Below are 20,680 nucleotides of genomic sequence, written 5' to 3' on the forward strand. Positions count from 1 at the left end.
TTAATTACAACTGACACACAGAAAAGGGACAAGACAAAGTGGTCTGCACTTGTTTAAAAAGAGCTATCTTTATCCTCAGTATAACACGGAAGCTCAAAAATTGAAATGACTCCATATTAACAGATGAGGAAAACTATTATCATTTATGAATCCTAACTTCCCCATCATGTTTCCACAGTGGACAACAATTTTCTTTGAAATAGCAGCACTTTTATTGAGCGCTACTCAAAATATGACACCATAAAGACTGTTGTGACTTTGTGCGCAGTTAACAGTATGAGGGTAAGTTTCTGTTCGCAGTTCCTTATTGAGATCAACCACAAGGAAGCTATAAATATCACAACTTTCTAAGACAGTGCTAAGACACAAGAAGGAGATCCACTGTGCTGTGAAAGCAATCAGCGGAGGAACCTAAACAGTGATTTTACTTAAAACCTTGAAAAAAATGGAAATTCTTAAAATAAAACAACACAAATATTATTTATTCAAAGCAGCAGTTCACAACTTTACCTGTGATCATAAACAAAAACGTCTCATATTTTATTTGCCCATAATAAAGGCACACAAGCGGCCACAAGCATGAACAGATAAATAGCAGCTGATATGCAGCAATTACCTCCAATAAACATGTAAGAGAGGCAAATGTTCTTGATTGACGTACCTTTGACAAGCAGCACAGCATGACCGTTAATAAGGAAGTAACAGGTGTTACAAAGGTCTCTGTAGTTGTACAAGGCCAGAAAGGAGAAGCAGTTATTTACTTAGTCACTTGCCAATATGAAAAGGGACCAGAGGTTACGAGAGGAGGATGTAGCTAAGAATTAAAAGTCAACAACTTTGAATTAAAGTTATCATAGTGCAGGGTCAGAGAAATTCTTTGCCAAGCTTAAGTGTGGTTTTTGTCAACATACCAGCAGAGGTGCTGAAAATAGCAGCTACAAGGTTATCCTGGGAAAACAAAGGAATTGAACAAGTTCAAAGTATGTGTGCCAGTTAGGAGTCCTGAAGACGATGAAGCTTTTATCTCTTATCTCAGACCACTTGTTGCTCTGTGTCTTCCTGAGTCTACTCTGGGTAAGTTTTTTTTTACCTTTCACTTTGATGGTGATCAGATAGCGAAGCTCAGTGTAGGTTACCCTCGACAAAAGGAAACAGTGCAGTCAAAACCACAGTGAAGCCTAAATACATGACATGCTTCATTATGTATTTGAAACACTATAGTTATGTTTTGTGAAATACTGGTTTGTACAGAAATACAGGAGCAACAAAATCTTGTTAAACGGCATGAAAATTCTGGACTTTTTTTTTGAAACACGAATTTATTCCTTCTTTGCAACACCCATCTATTACTGTTTCCTCTGAGAAAAAAAAGAGCATGAAGGAGAAAATAATGTTAATAATAAATTCAACAATATCTTAAACACTTACACGGTGCAGACTTAATGATTTAATCAGATCAGATGTGGAATTTTAAAGAGTATGTCTGAGGAGAAATGTGTTAGATATTTTATAGAACAGTGATTAAGTAACTGTAGCTATAATATACAATATAATAATAAATATGATTTGTGTTTTTAGCAAAAGTGAACATTTCATTAATTAAAGTTGCCAGCTCTGTGATTCATACGTTATAGATGTTACTATAGTTGGCAGGAGCTGACACATAAAATTCTAAAATAATTTGACACTGACTTATTTGTTTCCTGCACATCATTTTTTATTTTTAGTGAAAGTTTTTGCTCTTATGCAGCAGAATGCTCAGAGAATATCTCTAAGTATTACTCCTTTGAGCAGCCAGTCACACTTCTGTTCACATATTGTTTATGATATAATGTAGATGTGAAATTAAAAGCAGCAAACACCGCTCTGTTAGACTGCCAAGCCTCGTGTTAATTGAGTATTCAATTGCATTTTTTTTACATTGTGAAAGTGATTTTTTTTAGAATTTGTTGTAGATGTGGTAGTTTTCGCCATGTTCACTCTTTTTTTGCTTTTAGGGTACAACTGACTCCTCTACAACAATCACAGCGACAGTGACAACGACAGTGAGATCAGGACATGGAAGTGCAGCCAAAACAGAAACAACGACAAGACTAAGAACCAACGTGCTGACAGCTACAACACCAAAAACCACTCCACTGGATCCTAAAGTAGAAAACAACATTTTGCTGGCTCAAAGAAATCCCACTCCGCTGACTTCTACATCTACAACAACAAAAGCCCGTAAGAATGAAACACTATCCTTTGACTTTTGTTGATGATCAGTGAAACTGAAGTGAATGTCATTAAGGGTTTTTATTGTGGTAAAAGGTGAACGCTACTCTTAACTCATCACAGCTCCTGATGATGTAACAAAAGGCACAGTGGTACAAAGGAATGAAAGCAGTATAATCAGTGCTTCAGTTCTTGTTCTTTTTTTTTTAACTAAAACCACTGTGTGTCCTCTTTTCTTTTCCAGCTCCAGATAATGTTGACAGAGTGGATGTGACCACACAAAATGAGAATAGTATAACTCTGACGTGGAACAAGGTTAACAACATCCCAACATACATCCTGCAATATGTTGATATAACAGAAGGTATTAATAAAGCTGAAGAAGGACCCATAGTTCATGTGGTCACTTCTCTGACTGCTGGGACAAACTACACATTCACTCTCATCACCGCATCTGAGGGACTCAACAGCAGTGGATACAGATTCAGTGCTGTGACAGGTTGGTGAGGACTGAACAAAATGTTCAGTCTAATTAAAACATACAGAAAATGCAAGATTTTGTTGGGAACATTGTTACAGTTTCTTCTTTGTATGTTTTTCTATTCTAGCTCCTCGTAACGCTGACGAATTTAAGAAAAATGGCCAAAATGAGACCAGCATAACTCTGGAGTGGAAAACAGTCCCCAACATTGACAATTATATTCTTGTGTTTAATGAAAGAGAGATCAACATTAGTAATTCTGAAAAAGAATACGGAGTGTCAGATTTGACCAGTGGAACCAGATACAATTTCACTCTCTTCACTGTGTTTGGAAATGTCAGAAGCAGTGGAGTAAACTGCATCGCTGTTACTGGTAAGATATATTTTCTCTATTATAGATAAATAAGCCAAGATGGACCGGCTTGAGTACTTGAAACTTTAGCTGATGGAGAGTTGTTGGGGTTTTTTTTGTGTTTTTAAATCAAAGCCGCTTTCCTCTGTTATCTTTAGCTCCACAAAGTGTTAATAATGTGACTGTGGTGCATCAAAATGAGATGAGTATACCACTGGAGTGGAACAAGGTTAAAAACATCCCAGAATACATCCTATAGAATAATAACATAGACATTTGTTAAATTTTCCGATTTGAATATGTCAAATACTAACCCTACCTATAATCCTAGACTGCTTACTGCTAACCTGGTGGACGTTAACAGATTAAAAACATCTAAAACAGTCATAGTCCTTTAAAATGTTCCACAGTTGATGCTCCTCTACAACATGAACAAGGGCAGAGCTCTATAATGATGTTTAAGGTTTCTCAGAAACAGAAGAGTGTAGCTCACCTAATATTTTTTAAAAGGACTGATAAAAATACTGAAACTGAAGCCTCGCTCCATGTTTCTGTTTCTGCCAGAAAATGTTGTTACAGTTTCCTGTTTGTACGTTTTTCTATTCTAGCTCCTCGTAACGCTGACGAATTTAAGAAAAATGGACAAAATGAGACCAGCATAACTCTGGGGTGGAAAACAGTCCCCAACATCGACAATTATCTACTTGTGTTTAATGAAAGAAAGATCAACATTAGTAATTCTGAAAAAGAATACGGAGTGTCAGATTTGACCAGTGGAACCAGATACAATTTCACTCTCTTCACTGTGTTTGGAAATGTCAGAAGCAGTGGAGTAAACTGCATCGCAGTCACTGATAGTGGTAAGACATATTTTCTGTATTATAGATAAATAAGCCCAGATGGACGCCTCATTTGTACTTGAAACTTTAGCTGATGGAGAGGTTTTTTTTGTCAAAGCCACTTTCCTCTGTTATCTTTACCACCACAAAGTGTTAATAATGTGAATGTGGTGCATCAAAATGAGACCAGCATAACACTGGAGTGGGAAAAGGTTAAAAACATCCCAGAATACATCCTACAGTATAATAACAGCACTGACATGAAGAAGAATATCAGTGCTTCTCAAGAGGGACCCATTAAATATGAGGTGTCTCCTCTGACTGCTATGACAAAGTACAACTTCACTCTCATCACTGTGTTTGAGGGAGCCAGCAGCACTGGATACTCTTTTACTGCTGTGATCATGAAGACTTGTTTGTTACTGGATGTTTTACTTATGGAAATCCTCTCACAAACTCCTGTATTTGGTTTTTTTAACCACAGATGGGTAATGTTTAATATTTTTGACTGTGATAATGCAATGAATGAACTGAATAAAAATTCTGTCTCTGTAGAAAATATCTATTTATGTGGGGATGCTATATAATTTGACAGCTGCAATAGGCTGCAGCCCCCCGCGACCCTGAAAAGGATAGGTGGAAGAGAATGGATGGATGTTATATGATTTGGAAATAAACGTTTGCAATGGTTTTTCAATTTTTTTTTGGACCATGCTTATATAATAGCTCCTCATAACATAAACATTGTAACACTGAATATGTCAAATACCACCTCTACCTATAATGCTAGAATGCTTACTGCTAACCTCGTGAAGGTTAACAGATTAAAAACATCTAAAACAGTCATAGTCCTTGAGAGGGACTTGGTCAGGTATTTTTGTCTGATATACATTTACAACATTAGACAGGAGACATTAAAACTTGAAATCAGATTTTTATACTTACTAAAAGCTTAGGAAACCAAAATGGTTACTTAAGGATGTCATTTGTGAATCAGAATTTGTAAAATTGTCTTTATTTCATCTTTAGCTCCTTATAATTCACAGCAACTGCATTTGAATCAGACTAAATGAGACCTGAGCTTCATTTATTTATTAACATATGTGTGTGGCTTTGTCACTATGAGTGCCTTGAAAGGAATTAACAAAAAGTAACATCTTTTGATGCTTCCGAAATCATTCTTTGTCTTCTTTCAGCTCCAAAAAATGTCCAGAATGTGACTGTGACACAAAATGAGAGCAGTATAACTCTGATGTGGGAGAAGGTTAACGACATACTAACATACATCCTAGAATATGACAGCGGTAGTATTGTTATTGGCAAGAATGACATGGACGGATGTACGACATCAGGTGCATCAGTTACATGTGTGGTCTCTTCTCTGACTGCTGGGACAAACTACAGTTTTACCCTCTTTACTGTGTTTGAGAACGTCAGCAGCTCTGGATACAACTTTAGTGCACCGACAGGTATGTAATTAGTGTTTTTTTAACTGTTTATTTTCCTTGTGATGCAATATATTTAAATGGACAGTATAAGTCCAAGTCAAATTTCTATATTTTCCTTCTGGCCTGCAGTGCTCTTTATCCATCCAGGCTCCACTATCTCAGAGCAGAAGGAAGTGTGTATCAAACCCTTTTAATAGGCTTGTGCTTGTAATAGAGCAACAAACATGAATGGTGTCCTCTTAGCAAGTAGCATGCTTAATTATTATATTTTATATAATAACTATATAATTATCATATTATTAGTATATATTGTTATTATTTATTTATTGAATTTTGACTGATCTGATCACCTGATTGGAAACACATTGATGATGAGCCATTTAGCTCACACACCTACTCAGACTTAAGTATGTAAAAGCTTGTGATAACTGAACTAGCTCTATACTTCTGTATGTTCCACAGTAACATGCAGCTATTTCACTCTAAAAGAAAAAATGAACAAATTCCACTTCTGAGTTTTATTTTTGTTTTTTCAGTTCCACCAGTGGTGCCTTGGGTCAGTGTGACTGAACGATTTACTAACAGCATAACTCTAGAGTGGGAGAACATGAATAAAGCCTGGGAATACGAGCTTCAAATCAATGGTGGTGTGTCAGATAGTGTGTCAGACAGGTCCTCAGATACAATCAAAAAAGTAGTGACATCTCTTCAGCCTGGAACACAGTATGATTTCAGCTTAACCACAGTGTTCGCTGGACTCAGGAGCACTCCTTATACGAATTTCACTGTAACAGGTTAAAAAAAAAAAAAAAAAAAAAAAAAAAAACTTTTATAACTTTTTCAGTATGAGAATGAAATTTTGTCCCATGAGAAAAATTACAAAGAGCCTGCAGTTTGAAGCACTTCAGTTGGTCTTCTTTTCAATGAGTTGTATAAACAACCATAAAAAAAATAATAGGTTCTTGCGTATAACTATGGTCTCCTCTATTTCAGCCATCGACTGTGCCAGTGCAGACTGGAAAGTTACCAACTCATCAATCAAAGCAAAGATTGAAGGCTTGTTCTCGACTGCAAGCGCCTATAATGGATCTAACGTTCATGTCAGTGATGGATGTGAAAATGTGTCGTTTACTGGACTTTACCCTGGTGCCACCTATAATATCTCTCTTGTCTATGAAAAATCTTCCAAAGTTTTCCTGCAGTGTGAACACAAATTAACAATTCATGAGTACAAATCTGTCTTAAACAACAAATGTCTGCATTTACAACAGAAACCATTTGAAGGACTAGCTTATTTTTAATCTATAAAGTAGTTTTTGAGATCTTAAAGTATTCAGTCATATTGGTTACAGAAAGATTATCTGTGAATTGATTTAATTTAGTTTTTAATTTTTAGTTTTTGCCCTTGCATTCAATTTTTTTAGTCTTGAAAAAGGTTATTGCAACAAAACACCTTTTATTCACCATCTACATGCCGCAGGTTAACACAGTTATATAATATGATTCAGTATTAATATATGAGCTTCATCCAGGTATCATTTTATTATTAACTGACCAATCTGTTCTGATAAATTAGCTCAAGAAATTAAAAAGCTTTAAGCAGAAAATAAGTATTTCTTTCAATATCTAATGTGTCAATGTTGAGGTCTTTATTTTTAGTTTTTATATGAAAATCCCCAAAATTATAAAATGTTTAAAATAAGAGGACTGCTTTGAATTCAACATAAGGCAAATAATCTTTCTAGTTGAAAACTAATTTTAAAATTACAGGCAGTTTTCATACACTCTTTTTTATAGTATAAAAAGTTTAATTATACTTACTATAAGTCATATATTTTCTGCTTTAGTTGTGATTGTAAAACCTTTTTCTTGTTTTACTCAGTTCCTCCTAATCTAAATGCTCACTGTGAGTACTGGGCAGCTGGATACTCTGTTCTTATTAAATGGACAGACCCAGAGGGCGAGTGGACTAATGCGGAGGTGAATGTGACTGGAAAGACTCACACAGTAGCTAGTCCTGAAACTGAGATCATAATCGATGGATTCCAACCTGCCAATAAATATAAGGTGTCTGTAACTTCACTGTCTGGGGTGAGGAGTTCTGAACCGCATGTTTTTTACTGTCAGACTGATCCAAGGGGTGAGTAAAAGTAACTATATTACCATGTTACTGCTTCATAACAGTATACAGTATTTTCAACTTTGACTTGATTACAAATCGTTTCATTTCACTCAAGTGTAAAAATAAACCTCTAAACTTTTTAACTTTGTTGCATTTTAACTATGCTTTTGCTCTCTTTAGGAGTTATTGCAGGGTCCGTATTTGGTGTGCTTCTTTTTGGTCTCCTGGTCGCTCTGGTTGTCTTCATTTTCCTCAAAAGACCAGATATTATTAGGTGGGTCTCACTTCACTGACAAGAGTAAAGTAGATTAAATCAAGACATTTATCAAATTTAATGTCTTAAATTCGATCCTGCAGCAGAAAGAAGTCTTCATTCATTGGTGGATCCAAAGTACCAAACACACAGAGCAAGTAAGTGTTTCTTTACAATGACAATTACCCACAATGAAGAAAAACATTAATTAAGGCAAAAAATTAATTAATACGTTTGAGAGGGAATCATTAATGTCAATCACTATCGTATAATTTTTATTATTTCATTAGATTAGATTAGATAAAACTTTATTAATCCCTCGGGTGGATTCCTCCGGTAAATTCGGCAAAAAATTAGGTCAAAACAAAGGTAAGATTAATTCTACTTTTTTTTATGTTTTATTTATTTATTTATTTTTAGATCTATTCCTGCTGCAAAGTTTCCGGACCACTTCCATCAGCTGAGTTTGGATGAGAACAGAGGCTTCAGCGAAGAATATGAGGTGCATAAAAAGATCAAGATTTTTTTTCCTCTTCTGCTTCTGTGTGTTCCTGTTTTTGTGTCTTTACTGTTTTATATCTTACCATTTTATTTGTTTTATGATGGCCAATATCTCCGTTTCATGCTTTGTTATCTGCTGCGTTCATGCAGTGCCTCGCTCCTGTTGGAACAGACCAGACACGAAAGACTGCTATTCTACCTGAAAACAAAGCGAAGAATCGTTTCAATAACGTCTTGCCATGTGAGCCTCTCCTCTGACTGTTGAACCGTGCTGTTGTGAGCTCATTCTAGCAGTCTATGTCAGGTCTACTGGAGGTGCACTGGAGTTAAATCACCTGTTTTCTCATATTAGATGACTGGTGTCGTGTGAAGCTAACTACATCAGATCCTGATGGAATTTCAGACTATATCAATGCCAACTACATGCCGGTAAGTGTTACATTAAGATAAAGTTCAGTGAAGATCTCTTTATAACTACACCATACAGAGATCATATAAACAAGCACCTTTGTGTGATTTCATGAGCTTTCTTTTTTAATTTCTATAACGAGCAGAAGATATACAAGCTAAATTAGTCTACATATTAACTTTGTCCACTGCTTTTCAGGGCTACAGCAGTAACAGAGAGTACATTGCCACTCAGGGCCCTCTGCCCTCTACTGTTAATGATTTCTGGAGAATGATTTGGGAACAAAGAGTTAAGAGGATCGTTATGGTAACCAACTGCATTGAAGGAGGGCGGGTAAGTCTTCAGGAAAATCTTAAAATGTTTTATTGCTAGTCTTTCAAAGAAGTTTTTGTCATGAGGAAACATGCTGGTCACTTCACAAAGAACAGATCAAGATCTATGATTAATATACATTTTGTACGTGTATTTTGTTGCTTTTTGTTCAATTTTCTAGACCAGGTGTGAACAATACTGGCCTGCAGACAGCAAGTCATGCCTTTATGGAGAGCTGTTGGTAACCATGAGATCTAAGCAACAGGAGACCAACTGGACGCTGAGAGAATTCAACCTGAAAGATGTATAAAAACTTACTTATATCTTCTGAGTGTGTGTGTAGATGGTACTAAGTAAGGCTAGAAAACATAAATAGAAAACATTGAAGGCTTTAGCTGTTAATGTTGCTTTTAAAAGAATAATGGTTGATTGATACCTAAAATATTATGCTGTATATCAAGACATAGGCCTAAAGTAACTGTATATGAATGTTCCTCACAGAGAAAAATCTCAGAAGAACGGACAGTTAAACATTTCCACTTTACTGCCTGGCCTGATCATGGAGTCCCAGAGTGCACAGAGGTCCTGATCCAGTTCAGAGGACTGGTGAGACAGCACATAGAGAGAGAAGGGGGCAAAGCACCAACTGTGGTTCACTCCAGGTATGAAATAAGTGTTTCCTTTTACATGGGTGCAGGGTTGCTTTTATACAATATCCACCCAGCTAAAGTCACACACTCTAATACTGGACCACCTTTACTTTAGATGATCTTGTCAACAAACTTAGGTAAACTCACATCACTTACAACCCAAATTCCAACAATAAATATCAGCTCATTTTAAATTTGATGGCAGCAACACAAGTCAATAAAGTTGGGACAGCGCCCCTCTTCTTTTAAGAGCCTATAAACATCTAAGAGAACTGAGTAGCTAAACTATAAAAGTGAATGGTCCTTGTTGAGTCTGCGCTTCAGCAGGCCCGCTAGTTCAGACTTATCACCCATGAAGAATGCAAGGCAGAACAGCTCAACCGGTTTTCACATGCTATATAGCAAGGGGAGCCGAACGGCAGCACTCCTGCCCTCGACCTCAAACGACTCCAAAGAACCAGCACCCACAGTTTCACAAACACCCATTGTAAAACCACCCTGTGGTGCGTCATAAAACTAAGGCACTGTGTGTGTGTGCATGTGTGTGTATGCATATACAAGCCTGTGTATGTGTGTGTGTGTGTGTGTGTGTATGTGCAAGCACGTATATGTGTGTGTGTGTGTGTGTTTGTGTGATGTCCTGCTGATCACAAAGGGTCATCTCCCCTCACCCCTTTATCTGGCTTAGCTTCCTCCAACGGTTTACCATATACAGGTGAGGACATAAATGGCAGGAAGTAAAACATACTCACTAAATAAGGACAGAGAATTTTCACATAGGATGTCTCTACAGTTAAACACTACAGCTAATTACCTCCCTCACCATTCAACAGGCTGGGGATGGGAACAGAAACAGAAGAATGTCTTTGATCATACAATTTAAGGCAAGGCTTACAAATTTAAGTAACACAATGACAACATTTAACAATTTCAATCTAACAGTCCTAAGTTCCAAGAGATCCTCTAAATGGCCTATTAAAAGTAATAAAAGTAAAGTAAAAGAAGGTAAAAGGGCCACTTGCAGGACCTCTGGGATATTTATCTGAAAGTGTTGCTCTAAAACATATTTATAGTTTTCAACATTGATGGTGCCTATCCTATTGAATTATCACTAATGACCCCACAGACACACACATACGCACGCGCAAACACACACACACACGGCTGCTGTTTTTTGAACTGAGTGGTGAAAGCAAGTCAAATAGTTTTGTATTTTGTTTTGTTTTTTATGATTTGGTTTCACCAAACATTTAACTGAGCTCAAATCACAATCATTCAAGAATATTTTGCAACCATATTTACTCTCAAAAGATGATGGCTCATTACTTTCTCTCCAGATTTTAATATTAATTTTTATATTTTATTATATTATAATTTTTTTTAATGCTTTGGAAATGTCTTAACCCATTTTAGGAGTTTCAGCAATTATATTTCTTTGCTTGATGGAGGCCAGTAATTTGACCTTTCTGAAATGGACTAACATATTTTTCATTACTACAGGATATGTCTTCCTAAATAACCGCTTAAGAAATAAGATGCTACTTCAGGGTTAGGGTTAAATAAGCTATTGGTTGCCAAAATTATTAAACATTATTACTGATTACTGCAGTAAGTATGAATGGGAAAGCTATTGACTATTTGCTTGGTTAAATCCAGGTGTTTTTTGTTTTGCCAGGCACGCTTTCTTTAGTCTCATTCACATTAGATTAAGAAGAAGTGACATAAAAGCTGGAGACCATAAATTTGGTCAGCATAAAGAATTTACTAATATTAAATCATAATTTATTAAAGGTCATTTTTTGTATAAGTGCTGAGCTTAAAGATCTTCAGTTAGGAGCAACTAGTTCATCCTAATATTTACTTCTTTCCGTCTGTGGCCTTCAATCCTGTAAGATTATGAAAACTCACTGAAACAAATTGGGATCATTCCCATAAATATAAATACCACCAACGACACAATTGTGCTCCAGTGACTTTGTAGAATACAACATGCAGTTATACAGTTATAGTTAGACCTCTTCTGGGATCTGCAGAGGAGGCATTCAATTAACCACAACATTATAAATTACTACGTACTCACATATAAACTCTACTATATGTGAGACTTTATAGAGACACAGCACAGACAGTGTCTGACTGATACTGTAAAAATATAATGTGATGTTTCGAGGCAGCGTATTAGGAGCAGGTGAAGGGTTGGTATCACATTCCCAAACACTCCTGTCTGTGATTAAAAGTGTAAGTGTGTCTTTTGTGACAGAACAGTGTCGTTCAGGTTTTGTGTTTTCTAATCCATTTTTCTTTCTGTCTTGATGTCTTGTTTTCAGCTCACTTTAGTTTCATTTTGCATTTACTAGTTTCACTTTGGTTTTTACTCTTTTGAAATGTTCCGTTTTATTTAAGCTTTCATTAGTTTCTGTGGGTTTTTTTTTTAATAATTATAACATTTAGGGTATTTGTCAGGGGTATATTTTTAAAAGTTTTGAACAGACATTACATTACAAATTGCAAACACATGCACTAAAGCCTTACTGAGCAGGCCGTGATGACAAATTTGACCAAAGGGACAAAGACTATAATTAAAGACATTTCCTCTATAATTTTATTGAAGCTTGTTGTTGTTGTGTACAGTATTGTTTTCCACATTGTTTTCACATCTAGTTATAGGTTCTAGTTTAGTTTTTGTTAACTACAATAACTTTGGCACAGACACAGTGATGAGAGCTTTCTATGTGACCTTAAAAACCTTTTGCTATCTTATTATGATGCTTGTGTCTCTCTTAGTGCTGGAGTCGGGAGAACTGGCACTATCATTTCCCTGGATGTGCTGCTTCAGCAGCTGGAGAAAGAAGAAGCGGTCGGCATCAATGCCTTCGTACACAAGATGAGACTGAGCCGACCGTACATGGTGCAGACGGAGGTAACTGTGTTAAACTGCTTCTGATTGAGCCACCACTTCCTTATTTAGCTAACCGTGTATTTCTTTATAGTCACAGCTGGTGAAACAACACACAGACAGCATTTTATTCATCATAAGATATGCAGTTGTTTTTTTTGTTTGTTTGTTTTTTTTTAAATTGAGGTCCTTATTGTCCATCCTTTCATCTTAAAATATGAGTTTGAAAGATTTTTTCTATTGTTCAATTTCTGTTTTCAAACTTTGTACACTTGAACAGATGACTCCTTAAAATATTTAAAAAAAATCTTTAATGCCCAGTTTGTTCATTGTACATGTTATAGCAAAATAGGGCGATTTGATTCCGATTCACATGGTCCCGAATTGATTCGATCCACGATTTGATTTGATTTGAATCAGGGAAATTTAGCCTCAGTCAGAAATATTATAATTCTGATCACGTATCAGTACATTTCCATATTTTTATATCTATAAAAAGAAAGCTGACACTTGCGAGAATTTATCAAAAGTGTAAGCATCACAGCAGATGCCTTTGTGTCAAAGTAACTGAGGAAAAAACACAGAAAAACATGAAGGCGACTTTCCTTGCCTGGGATTTTATAGCAGATAACCTTAAAAATATTCTGCAGTAGATCAAAAATGAAATAAAGTCATTAATCAACATCTGAACATTACCTGATGCTGCTGAAGTGAAGCAGAGGTTTTATTAGAGACACAGCTGCGTTTTGCAATTTTGGATAATTTTTAAAAGTTTAAATTTGTTCAGTAGCCTATTGAACAGCAGAAATGAGGCTTTCTTTTCGGAAGCAAGTAAAAGGGAAAAAAGCAGCGGTCGACAGCGCTGTAAACAACGGTAGACTTGTGCATAATAAGCAAGAGAATAATGCAGAAAAAAGATTTTTAGATGGGAAACTGTTCGTAGAGAGAGACAGCGAGCTCTGCATGAAGTGTGATTTTATTGTGGTGGGAGCAAAACTAATTCATGACAATGTTTACGTGAAGCGAAATGTGAAGCATAGTTTGGATCTTCATTTGCTGCTGGTTCAGTCAATATTGTTTGGAGAGAGATAAAAACCTGCAGCTTCTGAATCTAGCGCAAAAAGGGCGTAAATACAAAGCGCGGATCCGCCGACGGAGGGGAATCAGTGAGCTGTCGGCTTTCAGCCCCGACCCTGCCCGTGCCGTCGGGTGAGAAAGGGTACATCTCACTGCTTCTGATCCATCGGCGGGTCCGCGCTTTGTGTTTACGTCTTTGTGCAGAATCCCTGTACCTGCTCTCATTTACTGTTTTAGCTGTTTGGTGATTGTTGAAATTTTGTGAGGTTTAACCTGAGATTCTGGCGTTTCGGGAAAAATATAATTATATTTCAAAATCGATGCAGGATTTTAATGAATTGATTTTACATTATTCAAGCCCACCTCTACAGCAAAACACTTGATTGAAATGTTATTACAGTCCTGTTTGTGACATTCTGGACAGTATTTTTCTTTGTGTCTATGTCTACATCTTTTTAAGTAGGAGAGCTAAAAATTTGTTTTCATAAAACAAAGCTTGTTGGACCTTTTTGTTTATTAAAAAAAAATCGAATGCTTTATTTTTGAAACTGTGCTGCAATGTTGAAAGAAAGTATTATGATATTTACAGGCAGAAGTTCTGCATTTCAAATAACCAACAACTTCTGGTATTTCCTTTTCAGTCCCAGTACATTTTCCTGCACCAGTGCATTATGGACAGTCTGCAACCAAAAGACACGAATGAAGAGAACATTTATGAGGATATATGTGAGAACACATACGAGACGCCAGACAGCATATACGTCAATGCCACTGCACTCCAAGAGCTCCGTCGGCACAATGTAAATGCCTAGTATTAACCCTGCACTTAATCTTTTATGCACCTGATGAAAAACTATTTGTCTATGAGCAATATTTTGGTTTTAAACTTAATAATGCAAACTATTACATCTTAACTACACTTCAGATCTTATTTAGTTTGCATCGCTTCTAAATGTGTGATATTATAATTGTTGTTGTTGTTTTTGTGTGAGAAAATAGCCCTCTGATGACTTGGGAATGTTAAAAATGTCATGGTTCTGGGTCCTTTTCACCCATCATGTTGAGTTTCTTCTATTCTAGTGATATTTTGTATTATGGTTTATATTCAGGTTCATTAATAGTCTTAGTTATTCTGTTTTGAATTTCTTTATACTCCCTGTTTAGTTGTTGGGTTATTAGGTTTCCCCTTGTGTCTTTGCCTTCTGTGTGTCTCCCTCTGTGTCTGTGTTTATGTGTTTGTATGAGCCGTTGCGTCTGGTCTCTCTCCTTCTGTTCCATTCTATGTTTCCTGAGCCCATCATGTCTCCTCTCTCTCCCTCGTGTTCCCTTGCTCCCTTTCGTCTTCCTTTCCTCCACTCCTCTGTCAAACTCATGTGTCAGTCATTCATTCATTTCCTGTTCTATTGTGAAGGTCTTGTGTTCCATGTTCAGTGTGTTTAGTTTTGGTTCCCTGGTGCCGTCATGTCTAATTTGTCTCAGCTCTGTTCCGCATGTATTTTCTGTTTCCTCGTCGTTGTACTGTGTATTTAAGCCTCTGTTTCCCTCAGTCCATTTGCATTCTCCTTCACTCATGGCTGTCTATTTGCTGGTGTGTTTCTCTGTATGTTTAGGTTCCAGAATTCCAGTTTAGTTTTAGTTTAATTTTGCAATAAAGCTGTGTTTGTGAGTTTAAGTCTTGCCTGTTAGTCTGCTTTTGGGTTCTTTCTTGCCTGCTGCACAGCCAGTTTATGACAAAAAATACATTGAGTACAAAACAAAAGAATCATTTCTACAAGTATTATATAATATTTCACATTCACAGAAATATAAAAACCAAGTTTTGGTTTCAGTGTGTCACTGATCCTCTTTCCTAGACCAGAAACAACCATTTATGCATCTTCTTCTGTGACGTTGCTACCTGAGGGGTCCTGACTGCTGGACACAGCAGAGAATTTACTATCAGTAACTTCCCTTTCTGGCTTTGAGGGCCTCGTGGTTGATCTCTAATGGCCCTGACTGCTGCTTGCCCGGATATAGTGGCTCAGTTTTATCAGCGTCAGGCAGGGGAGGGACGGAACATTTTAGCAATGTTGTGCAGCACACTGCTTTGATAATGTTAGACTGTTTAAGTGAGCCTTCTTGTGCAAAACAAAATTATGTCAGACACTTGAAACACCTCTTCATGGAATCCAGTGTCGTCTGCATGAAATCGAGGATCTTTATGTGGGCCTTGTTGAAGTAGATCTTGTTGTCGTTTGAGGGCTTTGACATGGGAGTCAAGATGTGCTTGATTAAGTGGTAGCCTTTCCCACCTTTAAATGAAACGCAAGAGAATGCAGTGACTATCACAGCACACATACAAAACAATACCATCTGCATTTCAAAACTTATGAAGATTTAACACTCCTGTTCAATTTAAATTCATTGTAGTGTACAGTGTACCACGAAGTAATTTGTGAATGTTGTATATGGGCTGATGTAGAGGGTGATTATTAGAGGGGTAATTAAAAGCATTAAAAGCACAATTACCACAGTGACTCTAAAACATGACTGCACTGCAGGAGTATCTGTAGTGTATCGTGAGATGTTAAATGCAGTTTAGTATATACATTGCAACTGAGAAAAAATGAGTCTGTAGCCAGACTGTGACATACACTGACCATGCACTTCACAGGTACACCACTTCAGCTGCTTGTTAATGCAAATATCTAATCAGCCAATCACATGGCAGAAACTCAGTGCATTTAGGGATGTGGATAGTTTTTTAGTGTCTGTCTGAGCAGAACAATGCAGTTGTTAATTAGCTGCTTAGATCACACAGGTACCTGAAGGCAAAATATAACAAGCAGACACATTTTTCTTTAAGGAGTCACAATAGAAGTCATCAGGAATTGATTTCTGATGTATTATTCTTATAATTTGGATCCTTAAATGAAATAAACTGAAGGTTTAATGTAACTACCCGAGAAGATGGAGTGATGAAGAGATTGTGACTGTGATGTATTATAGAATGAAATTTAAAATAGCTTATCAAGAATATGCTCATGACTCCACATCTAAATTTAAAATTTTCTGTTTATATTTTCATGAACATTGTATGTTTTAATATACCTTTGTGTAAAATTAAATATATATGCTCAAAATGATTTAGCTTGTTAAAAAAAACACCCGTGATTTGTTAAAACTGTCACTCATGATGCAAATTGTTCACAAACAAATAATATATATAATATTTACTTTTGAATGATGTCAAAAACAAAATAATTTTTCTGCTTAATGAATGTTTATTATATTCTATATGTAATTAGAATTGCATTTAAATTTAGTTCTTAAATTTACATAATCATACCATTTATAATTAGACAACAGCATCAGAATGCACAGTACAGAGATATTTATGTATAATTAGTTCACAGAAACATACCAAAATACTACAAAATAATCAGGTTATATGAATTAGTTTCTTCATTTTGATCTGAGCATCATTAGTACATTAAATAAATATAAATGGGTGCTAATGAAGATTGTTAGCATCTGTTGGTCATTTGTAATAACAAACTAATTCAACCTCCAACAACAACAAACCATAACAACAGGAACATGGAGATAACGAGGACAGCAAAAGACAGCAATAAGGAAACTCAGTAATCTGGTGAAATCTTGTCAAAAGTGCTGCAGGAGATGATGTTTCACTAACAATCTCCTGAAAGAATGACCCAAATCTTCAGGTTTTGGTAAAGATGTCAACATCTGCATGGCTCAGTTTACGTCCAGTGATTGTTACGACGGCAACTTGGAACCATGAAGACTCTGCTCTTATCTCCCTGTGGATGTAAAACAGGATTCATGATCAGTGAGATCCAAACACAATCTGAAAGCTATATATATATTTATTTTTTCCATTCATATTCAGACTCACTTGAGGGTCTTGTTAGAGGACCAGGACAGGTGTAGTTGCTGTCAGGATCCAGCCCGCTGGAGATGAACCGCACAAATCCTGGCCTATTAGAGCAAATGCGGGACTTGATCCAGGACTGGTAACGGGACACTCTGGAGTAGACTCCTGGCAGATTGGGCCGAGCACAACCAAAACCAAAACTTACAATTCCAGACTGGACCCAAACAGAGCCCTGTTTACTTACCATTGCACCTCCAGAGTCTCTCTGTAGAGATGAAGAGGACACATCTGAGAATCTTTGAAACACCTGATTATGTAATCAAATGAGATGAGGAAGCCTACCTGACATGAGTCTTTGCCTCCTGCCAGAACACCAGCACAGATCATGTTGTCTGTGACTGTGCCCACTCCATTCAGGCAGTTACACTGTCTGTTTCCCACAACTGGCACCTCCACTTCTTGCAGCGTTTGAGGGAAGGGTAAGGCCACTGATGGGAAGAAAGATGAGGAGCTGTTTACACACAAACCAATGAACCACAGACCACATGAACACTGAAACACCAACAACAGCCTCACCTCCCTCCTTGACTGCACCCCAGCCAGTCACCCAGCTATCGGTGCCATTGTTGAACACACTGCCACTCGCTGCCAGGCACACAGGTCTGATGTAGTCAGTGAATCTGACTGGTGAGGAGAGTCTGAGCAGAGCGATGTCATTGTCGTAGGCCTCACTGTCATAGTTTGGGTGCAAAATGATTTTGACAACATTTCTGGACACCTTATTTGGATTTTCACCCTGCAGGCTCTGAAGACCAAGAGAAACCGTCCACCAAGAGGGATTTGAACTAAAGTTATAGAAATGAAAAGAAAATATAGTAGTTTTGACAAAAAAATGTACTGTAAACATTTGTCATTATGCTGCATTTGAGCTGGAAGAGTAAGAAAGCCTGAGTCAGTATTTTAACATTTATGTTCATGAAATGTTTCAGGAATTACATAATTTTTAGAATTCCCAATCTGGTATTTGCCTTTTTAGACAAATATTAGTCAAAGTCCTGTTCTAGCTGGATCCGTTTAGGTATAAAGATTAAGCAGACGTTTGTGTTACTCACCCAGAGAAGCAGTGAGCAGCAGACATCACCCACTCTTTGTTGATGAGGGAACCGCCACAAAAATGTTCACCATGTAGCTGCACACTGACCTGCCACGGCCAGTATCCAGGTGGAGCATCTTCACCTCCCACTATCCTGCCGTTGAGTGGAGCAGTGCCACACACTGAAACAAAGATCATCAGGATCAAACTTCAGAAGCAACATAAATCATTGTAGGAACACGGAAAACATTTTTTCTGTTTTTATCTGGATCCCTGTTAATTTTTTTATTTTAAAATACATAATTAATATTAAAAAATAATAAATTTTAATTAATGATTTGGTTTTTTAATCAGATAAACTGTTGTTTTACCTACCATCAGGCTGAGCATTTGATTCTGGAAAGAAACACAACAGGATCAGTGTTGTTCATGAGAGGAGATAATTTTGAGATCCTATTTTAAAAGGTTTTAAGTGAAAATATATATTTGCATTTATATTTTAATTCAAAACATTTATGTTGCATGCACATGTTGGCATAAGCCTGACTTACCTGCTGCCAGGAGGCTCACCAAAGCAAATAAATGAGTCCACTGCCTCAACGCCATTGTGTAAATTCACAGTTCTTGTGTGTCCCTCTTTTTGTACTTGTCACCCAGCTAGCAGTGAGTGGCAAATATATAAGCAGAGTGTCACCTGCCACTATGTTTGCCCTGCCCATGTGCACACCCCACAGCCAGAACACTGAAACATTTCCTTCTACCTTTAATTTCTGGGACAAAGATTTAAAGACCACAGTGCAATTTAAAAAATATATATAATTTTTTTTATATGTCATATTTGTAATAAACACGAATATTGGCAGTAGTTTTCGTTACAGACTTCTGCCCTTTTTACAGTTCTGTATTTCTTTCCACATTAATGTTCTTCTCAAAGTCATCGAAAAACCTCCCTGTGGATTGTGAACCAAATAAGGAGATTAAATATGTAAAATATCCAAAGACTGAGTCAGCGTCATCTGCTGAGATTGTGGTGAAATTCTGTACAAGTCAGTCAGTTTAGTATATCGACATAAAATGATATTTCAGTGACAAAATATTTACTGGTTTTGTCATGTGTTTTAATGACTATCCAGTATCATGTTGTCATGATGTGATAACTATTTACATCACATTCAGAAAACATTATGACTAATTCCCTTTACACCCTAACACTAAAATTGTTCCTGTTAATTTTTTGCCTCGTCATGAATCATTCCATACTTCATGGTTACAAAACAGAAACATAATATCTATAGATGTTTATAAAATACTTTTTAAAAAAGTCACCTCTGATATTCTAAACTGCCTGAAATCAAAGATTTATACAGCTATAACCATGTTAAAATATTTTGTAAGATAACCAAGCCAAATGCACCGTGAGACTGAAGCAACTTTCTGCAGAGCTCTGAGACATTCACAATATCAACCAACAGATCTGCTAAGGCTATAAAGAATGGCCACAATGGCCAACGAAAGTAGTCTGATAGGCTTCTCGAAGTAACAAAGAACCTGGTGATCATTCCAACTAAGCTTCAGAAATCCTGTAAACAATCTCAGTACAACACTCCAGCATATCTTAGATTTATGGCAGTGGTCAGATGTTTGGTCTCAGTTCTACCATGATGAGTGTGGCATCAATAATCAGCTGCTCAATACAATTCAGCATAACAGTGAAAGCATTGTGTTATAGGATTGTTTTTCAACTAATTAAAACCTGTTAAGACTGATCAGAAACTGAATGTAGAAACGCAAAGAGACATTATTAAGGTAAATCTGGAACTCTAAATGTACCACAGGCCCAGAATGAAGGTCTTAAACTAAAGAAATCTACCCATAAAAAAGAAAAAAAAAAGTTTCTCAATTGCTGGTTTGTTGTCAGCACTCAGTTTAATGGAACTGGTGACTTTCACATCTGGAAAAAACACAATTAATGCTGAAAAGTATATACACGTATGCTCCCATCCAGATGGCATCTTTTTTTAGAAAAGGCCTTGCATATTTTAGCAAGACAATGTTTAACCACAAACTGCACTGATTACAAAGGCATACCTTTGCAGAAGACGAGTCGAGGTGCTGAACTGCCCTAGCTGCAGGCCAGACCATTCACCAACCCAAAA

The 20,680-nt window shown here is 36.7% G+C and overlaps 2 protein-coding genes across 3 annotated transcripts in view; one reads left to right on the forward strand and one right to left on the reverse strand.

The window, feature by feature from the left end:
* Positions 1 to 19,176, reverse strand: part of LOC146381714 (testisin-like) — a 28,715-nt gene extending 9,539 nt beyond the window's left edge. The window contains exons 1-7 of one of the 2 annotated variants that reach the window (XM_084937858.1): positions 19,076 to 19,176; positions 18,900 to 18,920; positions 18,544 to 18,706; positions 18,008 to 18,276; positions 17,774 to 17,919; positions 17,453 to 17,696; positions 16,811 to 17,357 (exon numbers count right to left, since the gene is read on the reverse strand). In XM_084937858.1, coding sequence (XP_084793984.1) covers positions 17,350 to 17,357; positions 17,453 to 17,696; positions 17,774 to 17,919; positions 18,008 to 18,276; positions 18,544 to 18,706; positions 18,900 to 18,920; positions 19,076 to 19,130 — 906 coding nt within the window. In that variant the 5' untranslated portion in view covers positions 19,131 to 19,176 and the 3' untranslated portion in view covers positions 16,811 to 17,349. Of the gene's footprint in view, positions 1 to 16,810; positions 17,358 to 17,452; positions 17,697 to 17,773; positions 17,920 to 18,007; positions 18,277 to 18,543; positions 18,707 to 18,899; positions 18,921 to 19,075 lie in introns of those variants that run through there. The other variant, XM_084937859.1, reaches the window with a different exon arrangement.
* On the forward strand, positions 790 to 14,366 carry LOC146381715 (receptor-type tyrosine-protein phosphatase H-like). Its single transcript, XM_084938563.1, has 21 exons — positions 790 to 1,074; positions 1,998 to 2,112; positions 2,456 to 2,713; positions 2,823 to 3,068; positions 3,206 to 3,305; positions 3,627 to 3,901; positions 4,028 to 4,300; positions 5,083 to 5,355; positions 5,871 to 6,128; positions 6,328 to 6,554; positions 7,213 to 7,474; positions 7,637 to 7,730; positions 7,814 to 7,867; positions 8,130 to 8,211; positions 8,361 to 8,451; positions 8,563 to 8,639; positions 8,818 to 8,952; positions 9,113 to 9,235; positions 9,433 to 9,593; positions 12,366 to 12,501; positions 14,196 to 14,366. The coding sequence occupies exons 1-21, from the start codon at positions 1,012 to 1,014 to the stop codon at positions 14,364 to 14,366; spliced, it is 3,474 nt and encodes a 1,157-aa protein (XP_084794689.1). The 5' UTR covers positions 790 to 1,011.
* Positions 19,177 to 20,680: the final 1,504 nt, after the last annotated feature.

The sequence above is a fragment of the Perissodus microlepis genome, chromosome 8, assembly GCF_051167445.1.
Source record: "Perissodus microlepis isolate ML-2025 ecotype Zambia chromosome 8, ASM5116744v1, whole genome shotgun sequence".
Lineage (NCBI taxonomy): Eukaryota > Metazoa > Chordata > Actinopteri > Cichliformes > Cichlidae > Perissodus > Perissodus microlepis.